The sequence below is a fragment of the Bos indicus genome, chromosome 16 (assembly GCF_029378745.1).
Source record: "Bos indicus isolate NIAB-ARS_2022 breed Sahiwal x Tharparkar chromosome 16, NIAB-ARS_B.indTharparkar_mat_pri_1.0, whole genome shotgun sequence".
NCBI lineage: Eukaryota > Metazoa > Chordata > Mammalia > Artiodactyla > Bovidae > Bos > Bos indicus.
This window is the reverse complement of record NC_091775.1, coordinates 3,079,461-3,091,971: the sequence shown is the minus strand read 5'-3', so window position 1 is coordinate 3,091,971 and position 12,511 is coordinate 3,079,461. Positions and strand designations below refer to the sequence as shown.

The window sequence follows — 12,511 nt, the reverse complement described above, 5'->3', positions numbered from 1 at the left end:
TGACTTCTCAGACCTTCAGAACCAGATGTCAGAGCCCTTCATCCACCCATGTTACAGATGCAGAAACTGAGGCCCAGAGAGACAGGAACTGGCCACAGGAGCACTGACTATGAGCCAGGTCTTGGGGCGGGGGTGCTTTTGCTACACCCCTCCCACTTGCATGAAGCCGGGGGCGTCTCCTGCTCACAACAAGGGGACTCAGGTGGGCCCACCAAGCTCCCACAGGTTTCCAGATGGGAATCCAGCGCCTTCCATGGGTGCCCTTCCCTGTCAAGGCAGACACTGAGGGCTTGGCCTCTATGCTCCAGCTCCTGGTGAGCAGGGGAACCTCAGCTCTGGCTACACAGCATTAATAAGGCCAAGCCAACTCCAGCTGATGCTCCTCTCTGCAACTGAAACCCAAGGAAGTGCTGAGTAAGGACACCGCTGCCCTCTTGTGGCCATGCCTGGGCATGACTGCTGTCCTCCGGGCCTCCAGAGGCTTCTCTCTGATTCCCCTCCTCCTAGAAAGCAATGGGGGCCAGACAGGGTGGGCATCATCTCACCCGCCTATCACCAAGGCCAGCGCTTCAGCTGCAGAAAGCAAACGGGAAGGCTGGATCTGTCCGACGTCAGATCTGAGAGGAAGGAAGAAGGTCTCGGGCCCACAGGTGAGGCCTAGTCTGTGTTACCCAGAATGCTGGAATGTTGGGAGCAACTCGGTGGTTTCCATGGAAACAGCCTAATCGATCAACACTAGACAGGGTGGTTTGAAAATCTGGAGGATTTATTTCTCGGGAAGGTCCACAGCAACTGGCAGGCACTCCCCTCCCCTGTTCCCAGGAGGTTCTCGCTCCTCTGGTGAGAGATCCCCTCTCTTCTCAGAAGTGCCCCTGGGGAGACTGGGATGTGGAGAGAAACCACACACAACACTCCAGAGCCTTAAAAAATACAGCCACAACGACCTCCCCCACGCGAGGACACACATAGAAAATAAACACGTATAAAAGAGGCCAGCCCCACCCCAGCCAGGACCACCCAGAGCTAAATCGACGGAAGTGCCGACGGCCAAGACGCGGCCCTGGCTTCAGAGAGGGCACCCAGGAGGCGGGCAGGGGACCTCTCCCTGGAGCTCAGGACAAGGTGCCAAGGAACAAATAAATAAATAAATAAAGCCCTAAGAGTGTGGGCTGAGGCTTGGGGCCCCCGGGGGCGTCTTCCCTGAAGAGCAGATCCAGTGACCAGCAGAAAGAGAGAAGAGGGAAAACACCATCACAAAGCCGCACCCACCCGGCCTACAGAGCCGGCATCCTCAGATCCCAGAAGGGCCCCACCCAGGACCCAGCTCTGGAGGACGGAGGGGTGAGCTGGGGAGCCTCCTGGGCCAGGGAGGCCACCCGTGCTCCTGCCTTCATCCCGACCATCTCCACGAGCCGGGGCTAGAGCTGTCTCCAGCGTGGGCTCCCCACCAGGAAAGCTCTCTTCAGCCTTCCTGACCCCAGGCGTCTGCTGGGAGAAGTTCTGCTGTGACTGTAAACAGTCCATCCGGGTCCTTAGCTCCGCGTGGCCACAGGCATCTCCCCAACCTCCTGCGGGAGCTACACTCAACGCTCCCTTCAGCCCAACAAGGAAAAGGCATCAGACAGAAGAAGCACACACAGAGAAGGGGGCAGAAGTCGCCAGGACAGACAGTTTGGGCAGGAGGTCAAACTGGACACGTGAAGACGCCCCACAGACTCAGGAGCCCCAGGGTCCCCCCTGGAGCAGCAGGGGCCAGTGGGGAGCTGGGGGGAGCACGGGGCCCTCAGCTGGGCAGCAGCACGTGCTCTAGGAGGTAGGTGAGGGAGTCCCAGTGCTTCCAGAGCAGAAGGAGGACGAGGGCCAGGAGGGCGGTACTGGAGACGCGCAGGCGGGTCTTCATGAGCGGTGTGATGAAGCTGGCGACGGTGGACACGAAGACCAGCAGCACGGCCATGAGCGCCAGGATCACGTTGATGAACTTGCCCAGCAGGGCCCGCGCGTTGGCGTTCTCCACGCCCTCCAGCTGCACCACCTGCTGCTGCTGCTGCTGGAGCTCCAGCTTGGTGACCCGGGTCAGGCAGGACTCCACGGCCTCCTGCAGGGGCACAGGGTGGGTGAGCTTAGGATGGGGAGACCTCCGGTCCGAACCCCACCTGCCCCTCGGGAGGTGACAATGCTCAGGGCGCACCCCTCCGGAGGGTGGTCAGCTGCAGCTAGGGGCCCTGGTCCTTTAATGCTTACTATTTGGAGAGGCTGAGGGGAAGTGGAAGTCTTGATTAAGGGGAAGGGGCGGAAGCAGCCCACTCCCAGCTTCCTCTCGGGGCCATAGTACCTGGATGTCCCGGGCCCTCTCGTAGGACTGGTAGGCCACTTTCTCCTCCATGCTGGCCAGCTCCTGCTTCAGGTTGGTCATCTCGTTCTGGTGAAGTTCGGTCAGGTCGTTGAGCTGTTCCTCCAGCCGCTCGTACCTGCAGGAGGGAAAACACATGACACCAGCCCTGGCTCCCCGTCTCCCAGCTCCTCCCCAGGGTCAAGGTCACTCATTCTCAACAATGACTCAGTCCACCCCGTGTGTCCAGCCCTGTCCGATTTTAACAGCAACAAGAAAGCGACTATGTACACAGCAGGCTTCCCAGGCGGCGCTAGTGGTAAAGAACCCGCCTGCCGGTGCGGGAGACATAAGAGACGTGGGTTCAACCCCTGGGTCGGGAAGATCCCCTGGAGAAGGAAATGGCAACCTACTCCTGTACTCTTGCCTGGAGAATCCCATGGACAGAGGAGCCTGGTACCCCGTAAGGTCGCAGAGTTGGGCACAACTGAAGTGACTTAGCACACACATGTATACACACAGCCCTTCTTAGAGGTGGGCTCTGTGGTAGGCACTTTATCCACATTGCCTCCTGGGGTCCTCCTCACAAATCTTCGGATAAGGACTAGCGCCATCTGCACGTTACAGACGAGAAGACTGAGGCCAGAGGCGCTGGGGACCGCCTGAGAGCACGGAGGTCACGGGAGGGGGTCGGGGCCTGACTGCCCACAGCCTGGGCCCTGGGCCTGGGCTAAGGTGCTCCCCTGGGGACAGGGACACAGACGCACAGTCCCTGTCCCAAAGGCACAGATATCAGAGGACGACTGTTACGTGGGGGCACTGAGTTTTCAGGCAGGTTTCTCCCCCCATTTTCCAAACCTTCTTCAAATATGTCAAGGAGGAAAAGTGCTATCTAAAGAGCAACTCTCCAAGGATCCCAAGGAACAAAAGCAGAGCCAGCAGAGGGAGGGGGTGGGGGCTCCAGCTGACCCCAGGCTGGCTCGGGAGCTCTGGCCTGATGTTCACACGGACCGGACCGCACCGGACACCTGCACAGGGCGCCGTCCTCACAAACCCTGTGAGCTGGGATTCGCGTTATTCCCACTTCACAGAGGAGGACCCCAGGTGCAGACAGCAAGTACTTTGTCCAAGGTAAAGAGTGGAAGAGTAGAGCTGGGATCCAAACCCAGGGAACCTGGCTCTGGGGTCAGTGCTCTTAGCCAGAGTCTCTCCAGATAAGAAGCTGGCCCCTGCCTCGGTTTCCCCTTTTGTACAACCACCATGTAATCAAGTAGGGATGCCACAACGCTTCTTCCAGAGGCCCCGTCATCCTATCTTCCAATCGCCCTGGAAGCGGGTGGAAGGCTCCTCGGGGGCCTCCTCCTGGCCCCTTCCAGCAGCCCAGGGCTCTGGGAGATGCTGCGTCTGCTTCCACCACCGAACCTGAAATTCGGCCCCTCTCACAGGCGGGGCGGGGCGGGGCGGGGCGGCGCACCCACCTGTAGCGCTCCTCCTGCAGGCACTGGGTCATGTAGGTGTAGTCCCTCTGCAGCTGCGCCTTCAGGTCCTCCATTGAGTCCTCTAGGTGTGACTGGCCCTCCTTGATCTCCCGCAGCTCTTCCAGCACAGCGTCCACGTTGCCAGGGGCCCCGTACAGCTGGCCGGATTTGGGGCTCCCCGGCGCGGCGGCGGCGGGCCCAGCCCCAGAGTTGCTGCCCGCACCCGCTGAGCTGGCGCTGGCGCTGGAGCACTCGTCGTCGCTGGCGTACTTGGGGCTGGACACGAGCGTGGCGCTGCCGCTCAGCGCCCGGGCCGCCTCCTCGGGCGGCCCGTCGTCCAGGGGGTCCTTCAGGTGCGCGATGTTGTCGGCGCTGCCGAACTTGTTCCGGATGAGGCTGGCGAACTCCCGGGGCTTGGATACCACGGCGGAGTGCGTAGCCTGCGAGAGGCCCGAGAGGCTGCCCTTGACGCCCTCCACCACGCCACCCCCGAAGCCGCTGATGCCCGCGCGCACGTTGGCGCCCACGTCCTTGAGGCCCTGCTGCATGTCCCGCAGCACGTCCTTGGGCTGCCGCGACGGCCCGTTCTGCTCGATCTCCCTCAGGCGCCGGCGGTAGTGCTCCAGCTTCTTGTGCAGCTGGGCGATGGTCTGCGCCGACTTCTGGTTCTTCTTCTCGAACACCTGCTTGATGCGAGACGCCTGCTGCTTGTCGGCGTTGTTGGCCAGCTTCAGGTACTCCGCCACGTTGTCGTCCCGCGCCTCCTGCTCAATCTTGATCTGCTCCGTGATCTTCAGGATCTTCTGGTGCAGGTGCTCGATGGCCGCCTTGGTCCGCTGGGGGTCCGGGGCCCCGTCTGGCACGTCCAAGCTGATGGGGCCATCGGTGTCACCATGGCCAGGGCCGCCGGCAAGGTTCAGGGCCAGGAAGTCCCCCTTGTCGACCTGGGGAGGAAGGCAAAGGAAGCTGCAGTCCATCAGGAAACCGAGGGAAGGGGGGCCCACAGGAGGCTCTCCTGGGTCCCCGGAGCCTCTGGACTTGGTTTCACTCTCTGGAAAATGGACGCAGGAGGAATAGGAAATTTTTAAGGAAGGAGTCCAAGAGAGTCCCAGCAGTGACAACAGAATCCCCTCCCGCTGTCATTTATGAAGGGCGTGCACACCTGCCCCCTGCCTGATCCCTACAATGTCCCTGCCATGCAGTTAGGCAGACCTGCGCCTCCTTTGGCGCAGAGAGTTCAAGCAAGTTGGCTGGGGATAAACAGCTACAGGAAGACAGAACCAGCAGCCCAGGATTCTTGCTGCCCCATCACATGGACCAAGCAGGCCTGAGGCTTCACCGTTATTCCAGGTTATTTCTCAAGGAGCAGACACACCGTTCCTCTGGACTCAAGTGTCCACAAGGCTCCTGCCTGGAGCAGGCCTCCCTCTCAGGCTGACCGGAGCCTCACTCGGGCCCCGAGCAGGCCTCCCTCTCAGGCTGACCGGAGCCTCACTTGGGAAGCACCCCCACTTTCCCATGTGGGCTTCCCGGGTGTGGCTCAGCAGGCCGCCCAGCTCTGCGGACACCTCTCCCCGTTCTGCCCTTACCTTGCTGCTCCCTGGAGTCGTCAGCAGCCTCTTGCGCTTCATGGTGGCGGGGGCGCCTGGGCCCGCCCTGTCCCGCAGGAGCAGACGAGGAGCACACCCCCCTGCCTGCCAGTGGGGTCTCAGGGGGCTCGGGTCCCAGAAGGCACCCACAGGGCGAGGGACGCGGGGCCCAGGCGAGGGGCCTGGGGACACCTGCCGCCCAGCGTGGAAGGAGCTGATTGGGCAGCAGGGAGCGGACAGTGCCTTTTCCTCTCCGGCAGGCGGGCTCCCTGGGTGCATCAGGGCAGCACAAAGAGAGGAGCCCAGAGACGGAGACAAGATGGGGAGGTGGAGCAAGGGGCAGGAAGGGGCACAGAGGATGGGCGAGGGGGAGACAGGCTGGAGGGAAACAGGCAGGCCTGGAGCCCCACTCTCCAGGGCCGGACCCCCCTCGGCCTGCTGCAGGACCTCGGTCCACAGCCGAGTCCCCAAGTGTCTTATCACCATGCAGCAACGGAAGCAGCAGGAAATGGCTCAACCCCATGTATTTTTACACACAGCACACCCCAGGACGGCGGCCGGGTCAGGTCGTTCGCTCTCTATGCGAATGTTGTGGTGGGGGCAGGATGAGGTATACGTGGGGGAAGGGGTTAAACACAGACAAAGCGGCCCCTTCAGCTCACGCAACGGAAGCAGCCCGTGCCAATTACAGGCAGAAGTCACTGGGCTCCATTTCTCGCAAGGTACAAAGTTATTGGAAAACACCATGCAAAACAACAGCCCTGCCAAACTCAGGAGCCAGGGGAGGGTGGCTCCCCTGTGGGCTTCCTCTCCAGCCTTTCCAGGTCATGGTACCACTGGGGATGCTGGGAACAATACCATCCCTTCCCATCCCTCCTAAAGTCGGGACTTTCCTCGTGTCCCCATGCCCTCTGCCAGGTGCTGGTATCTTCATGACTTTGTACACCAGACGAGCCCACACTGATCCCAAGGACCACTCACTGCATCACACGGACTTCAGACAGCATCCTGCAGTTAAACTCCTTCCACCTGTGCTGTTCCCTACAGTGATGGCAAACAGCCAGCCTCTGGACTTTCCTGATCCTCGGTCTTCCCCCCTGTAAAATGGGGACACTCGTATCTCTTCTCAGGCCTCTGGTGAGGGGCATGCCACGTGATGTCCAAGGGCACTTGGCATAGTGTGGGCACACAGAGGTACTCATCTGTGCTGGCTGGGTCTGGCAGCACAACTTTGTGTGGTAGAGGAAATGAAGTTAAATTATTTAAAAGATGATACCAAAAAACTCACTCATCATTGAAACTATGAGACAAAATTAAATTCTACATGCAACACAAGTTTTAATACTAACTCGTTATTGATTGGGGGATTTTTGCAGAAACTAATGCCTGTGCCTGGCAATTTGCTGCACAGTGATATTGAAACCTCTCTGGTCAATAACATTCAGGTAAAAAAGATGTTGAAAGTGTTAGTCACGCAGTTGTGTCCAACTCTTTGCAACCCCATGGACTGTAGCCTGCCAGGCTCCTCTGTCCATGGAATTCTTCAGGCAAGAATACTGGAGAGGGTAGCGATCCCCTTCTCCAGGGGATCTTCCTGACCCAGGGATCAAACCCAGGTCTCCTATATCGCAGGCAGATTCTTTACCACCTGAGCCACCAGGGAAGACAGCACAGGCAAAGCTATGGTTTTTCCAGTGGTCATGTATTGATGTGAGAGCTGGACCCTAAAGAAGGCTGAGTGCCAAAGAATTGATGCTTTTGAACTGTGGTGTTAGAGAAGATTCTTGAGAATCCCTTGGACTGCAAGGAGATCCAACCAGTTAATCCTAAAGGAAATCAGTTCTGAATATTCATTGGAAGGACTGATGCTGAAGCTGAAACTCCACTACTTTGGCCGCCTGACATGAAGAGCCGACTCATTAGAAAAGACCCTGATGCTGGGAAAGATTCAGGCCAGGAGGAGAAGGGGACAACAGAGGATGAGATGGTTGGATGGCATCACTGTCTCAATGGACATGAGTTTGAGAAAATTTCTGGGAGACAGTGAAGGACAGGGAAGCCTGGTGTGCTGCAGTCCATGGGATCGCAAAGAGTTGGACACGATGTAGCGACTGAACAACAGCCAAAGATGTATTCATACGTCTCTGGTCAAGAATGTGTTAAAGAACTTGACCCCTTTATAAGGCCACTTTCCAAAGGTGCTTTCCAAAGAGACTCAACACTTTTTCTCTCTTCCGCTCTCTTCACAGGAGAAAGAACAGCCAGAAACGATTGTGATCTGGCTGCCTCTCTGGCTGGTGCTCAGCTGGGCCCTGGGCTTGTCTTTATAAAGAGGAGCGCGTCAATCCACCCACTGGAGGAGTGTGGGAAGACCTAATGAGACAAGGACTCAAAAAGCCTGCGAAAAGCAGAAGTTCTTGGGATTACAAGGGAGTGTAAGACGGCAAATTCCCTGCCTGTCCTGGCTCCAGCCTGGCAGCTCTGAGCCTTTTACCCCTCGATCTGGCGGCTGTCTAGCTTACAAGTAGAAAAGCAGAGTTGAAATTGGCTGTGAAATCCCCGTGAATGAGAGGACAGACACTCCAGGAAACCAGCAGGGCTTGGTGGTGAGCTCCTCCTCACCAGCCGGCCCTCTTCTCTGCTGTGGGGCTCAGACTCAAGCCTGGGGGTCCTGCAGCAGGGCCCCAGCTCCCTCCTGCCCCTCCACTGAGGTCTACAATGCCTGCAGCCTCTGGTCACCTCAGGTTACAGAACACCCCACTTTCTTCCTCTGTCTCCCCCGAGGGAGGCAAGTAGGAAGTTCTCCACTCCCTCACGTCCCCCAAGCCGCAACACCCTTTTAGGACTAAAGAAAAACAGGGTCCCCAGGGAAAGAGAGCCAAGGAGGCTGCAGACAGACGGGCAGAGGCTCAGAGAAGGATTATGGTTTAACAAAGGAAGGAAAATTAGAGCGTTAGGAGGAAAAGATGAGAAAGCTGTTAAGAGGGCTGCAACAAGCAGCCCCGGAGGAGAATGAGATTTGCCCACAAAAAATGAAGAAGAATGGCAACGAGACAGGATGCAGGACCCACTCAGGCCACTAGAAAGGGCACAAAGAATGCAAGCGGACACCGGCTTAGAGCGCTGGCTCTGTCCCCCACCAGCGGTTTGCCTTCGGATATGTCATTAACTTTCCTGGGACTCAGCTTTCTCGTCTAGGAAAAGAAGGGGTAATTCTACCCACATCGACAGATTGTCAGGGGAATGAAACGAGACTGTGAGGACAATGGCTGGGGTACAGCCTTGGGGCACAGAGACAAGCCGCAGGCAACTGACAACACACAGCCGCCAGGACAGCTGCAGTTTAAAAAGGGAGATAACCAGGCTTGCCGAGGATATGGGGAAATCAGAACCTTCGTACCATGCTGGTAGGAATGCAAAGTGGTGCATCCACTGTGGAACACAGTTTGGAGGTTCCTCAAAAAGTTAAACACAGACTTATCATATGACCCAGCAACTCCACTCCTAGCTACACCCGCAAGGAATTGAAGGTGGGTATTTAAACACACACTGGTGCACATGGGTTCCCAGAAGCACTGTTTACCATAGCCAGAGGCTGGTGGACACAAGTCAAACGTCCACTGATCACTGGTAAGCAAAACTCGTACAGTCACACCATGGAATATCACTTGATTGTACAAAGAATGAAGAAGGACTGACATACGCCACACCACGGATGAACCTCAAGAACACCAAGTAAAAGGAAATAGGCACTAAGGGTCATATTCCTTTTATATGAAATGTCCAGAATAGTTAAACTCTTCATGACAGAAGGCGGATCAACGGCTGCCAGGGGCTGGGGAAGGGAGAAATGGGGAGCGGCCGCTTAACGGGTCCGGGATTCCTCTGGGGATGATGAAAGGGCTCTGGCGCTGGACAGAGGGGACGGGGCGGCACAGCCTGGGTGTGCGAGGCCTGGTCCTAGCCTGCCGGCCTGCGCTGCAGGTCCAGCCCATGTCCTGTTACAGAGCGGGTGGCAGGAGGGCGTCAGGCTCCTTCCTCTTACAGCCACATTCTGAACATGGCAGAAGCTCTAACTCCCTCAAAAGAGGAGCAATCCAGATCACCGAGCTCCAGGTCGCTAGCAGGAGAAAACTCCCAGGGCCCACCGGCCCCGGAGCACGGCGCTGGGTGGGCTACACGGGCCCCAGCCCTCTGTCCAGGTCCAGCCACCAGCACCAAGGCCTCCTCTCCCCACTGTCCCATCTAAGAGGCCGGACGCTCTGCAGGTACCTGGCCCCACGATGAATCCCTGAGCGCCGTCGGGTACGGGGAAAGTTCTAAGAAGAGGTGAACCATAGAGGGTGAGCCTGCTTCTTCCATGACCCCTATCCACACAAGGCGGCCAGGAGGCTACCAGCAGGCAGTGGTGCTCCCTGCTCAGGGTGACCAACAGCCAGGGCTGAGGCCACAGACACCAAGGTCCCAGAACTGCTGATGAACATTCTGGAAGAGCCAAAGTGGGGGCACTGCCTGCGTCTGGGATACAACTCTCCCCACTCGTCCCCTTGCTCTGGTGAGACCCCTCCACACACCCCCGACAGCACCCTCATACAAGGCTTCACAGCGCCTCAGACTCTCCTCCCTGCCCCCTTCCAGCAGCACCCAGTGAAGCCAGATCAGGCGCTCCGCCAGATTACAGGGCTCCCGGCCCAGGATCCCCGGGGCCTCCCAAGACCCCCAGCTCCTCCGGGGCCTGAGCTCACGTCCTCGGGTTAACCCCACTGGACACGGGTCTTCCTCCCACACGCTAGCCCAGCAGCCTGGGTCTCTGAGGCTCTCATGAAGCCCGTCCGTGCAGAGAGAAAGGGCACTAGCGTGTCAGGGGTCGGTTTCCCCAGCAACAGTACATCATGAACATTCTTCAGGATGGACCACATACGCAGTCACACCTGCAAGGCGTGCGTGCTCCACACCTGCGCTCCCAGGTTCCCAGGGCAGCACAGAGCTCCCCGCTGCGACGCCCCTTCTCTGGGGACAACAGCCCTGCCTACATTTACAGAGTGCTCCCGGCTTACAAAGGGGTCCCCAGAGCAGGCTGACACAGAAGTTGGGGCCTTCCTGTTCTAGCTCCCTGTTCAGGAATCGAAAAGCCAATGCTAAGGTCTCTTTTAGGGAAAAAAAGGGGGGAAAAGCATTGGGGCTCCTCTGCTTCCCTTTAGTAGGTCAGGGTGGCCCCGACATCCTGGGCCAGGTGGCCTGTGGTCCCCTTCCAGGGTGGAGAGCAATGGAGTCATGCGTCCATCGCATCTTGTCCGTGGGTCTGGCCAGGCGGACTGAGCCCACGCAGGGTACCACCTCTGGGCAAGGCCTGGGCAGCAGAGGCCAACAGCCCCGCAGGCAAGGGTAACGGGGCTGTGGGCCAGGGTGACTCAGCAGAGATGCCTCCATCTGCTGACTTCTGGCCCCGTGACTGTGATCTGAGCACCTTTCTCGGTAGAGCACGCGGATTCCTCTTCCACTGGCTCCCCGAGGGAAAGGGAGGGGAGTCAGGCTGGGGTGGAGAGGGGCAGTCATGGCTGGCTAACACCCCTCTGCCCAAACAGGCAGGTGCCCCTGTGATGAAGCTGGGAGGGAGGCAACCTGACGTCTCCCATCCCAACCTGACGCTCGGGCCAGAACGGGCTGGGAGGAGGACGCCAACCCTGGGCCCTGAGTCGGCGGCTGGCCCGTTCTCCAGGATCAGCAAGCGTGGCCTGCGGGCTTTCTCCTGCTGCTAGGGACAGGCAGGCGTGTGAGGCCACTCACCCCAGCTCTGGAGCATAATGACCGCCAGCCCAAGCCAGTGGGGGAGGGCCGGGAAGGCAAGAGCGAGGAGGGGAGGGAACCACCTTCCGCTGGTGCCTGGGAGCCGAAGCGGCTCCACTCCCACGGGCAGGGAGGCCAGTGTTTCGATAAACGGGCACACGAGGAGGAGCGCACACACGCACCTGGGTCTGGAGAAGAGGAGGATGAAAAGCTCCTGCAGTGAGGCCCCAGGGATTCGAGGGTGCACGCCGAGGGGGGCTGGCTCCCGATGCAGTGCCCCATCCTCCTGACACCCCGCCCTCAGCGGATTAACCAGGAGCTTTACCCTGCCGCCAGGGACTGCAGGGCCAAGTCCACACAGACGGGGAGACTCACTGCCTCCCCGTTCCATGCAGTGCCCATGGCCTCCAGGCAGCAGGCATTGAGGCTTTGATCAGCCTTCCCCAGCAGCCCACGGGCGTCTGCCCACCCTGGTCCTAGGGGCAACTCTGCCTGGCAGAATGTCACGGCTCTCACCCAGCCATGGGATGCCAGTCCTTTCCTTGAGGCCCACCCCCGGCTCTGGTCGGAACCACACCCTCAGCTTAGCGGCCTCCTTTCAGCACTGCTGAGCACAATGGCCTTCTGTCCAGCAGGCGGCCTGCGATCCCCTCTGCCTGCTCACCCCTTCCGCCTAATTTCACGGCGGCTCCTGTGGCCTGAGCGGAGTAACACACGCTGCTGGTTTCTGCAGGGCTCTGTGCCAGAGTCCCCTCCCCCAACCCCAGGGGCCTTCCAGCGTCCAGCGGCCCAAGCGTTGAGGCCTGCTGGTCAGCCTTGTCCCCCTCCCATCTTTCTCACACAGACACTAGAGGAAAGGGGCTGTACCCCGAGAGAATGTGGGGAACCCGACTCATCTGACAAACTGCGTCTCTCCTGCCCCTGCCCCTGCCAGGGCCTCACCTGCGTGGGCATTGCTTCCCACAGCCGGGCTGGCGACGGGGTGCCAGGGGCTCTGAGGGCCCAGCCTTCCGCAGGCAGTGCCAGGCCCCCAGGGTCACAGTCCCGGGGCAGCGCTGGGCTGGCCAAGGGAAGCCGGGCTCTGCGAGCAGGTGTCCCGGAGCTCCCGGGCTCTGCACCCGCCATCTCCAGTCTGAGGCCAGGCCTGGGGATTAGGGATGGATTGCTCAGGGACATCCCCCCCGCCCTGGGGCTCATGGCTGCTCCTTCCCATCTGGGAGGAGGAAGGGAGATCACAGAGCAGAGCGGGGGCACTGAGCTCTGATGAGGGGCCCCCTCCACACCGCCCGTCCCGAGGCCAGCTGTTGCCACTCTGAGTCCAACGTGCA

The 12,511-nt window shown here is 59.3% G+C and overlaps 1 protein-coding gene across 4 annotated transcripts in view; it reads right to left on the bottom strand.

The window, feature by feature from the left end:
• Nucleotides 1-745: 745 nt before the first annotated feature.
• TMCC2 (transmembrane and coiled-coil domain family 2) overlaps nucleotides 746-12,511 on the bottom strand; it is a 37,946-nt gene continuing 26,180 nt past the window's right edge. For 3 of the 4 annotated variants that reach the window (XM_019976872.2, XM_070767808.1, XM_070767809.1), the window contains 3 exons: nucleotides 3,808-4,751; nucleotides 2,333-2,468; nucleotides 746-2,095 (listed from right to left, as the gene is read on the bottom strand). In XM_019976872.2, the coding sequence (XP_019832431.2) occupies nucleotides 1,784-2,095; nucleotides 2,333-2,468; nucleotides 3,808-4,751 (1,392 nt within the window). In that variant the 3' untranslated portion in view covers nucleotides 746-1,783. Of the gene's footprint in view, nucleotides 2,096-2,332; nucleotides 2,469-3,807; nucleotides 4,752-12,125; nucleotides 12,343-12,511 lie in introns of those variants that run through there. The other variant, XM_070767810.1, reaches the window with a different exon arrangement.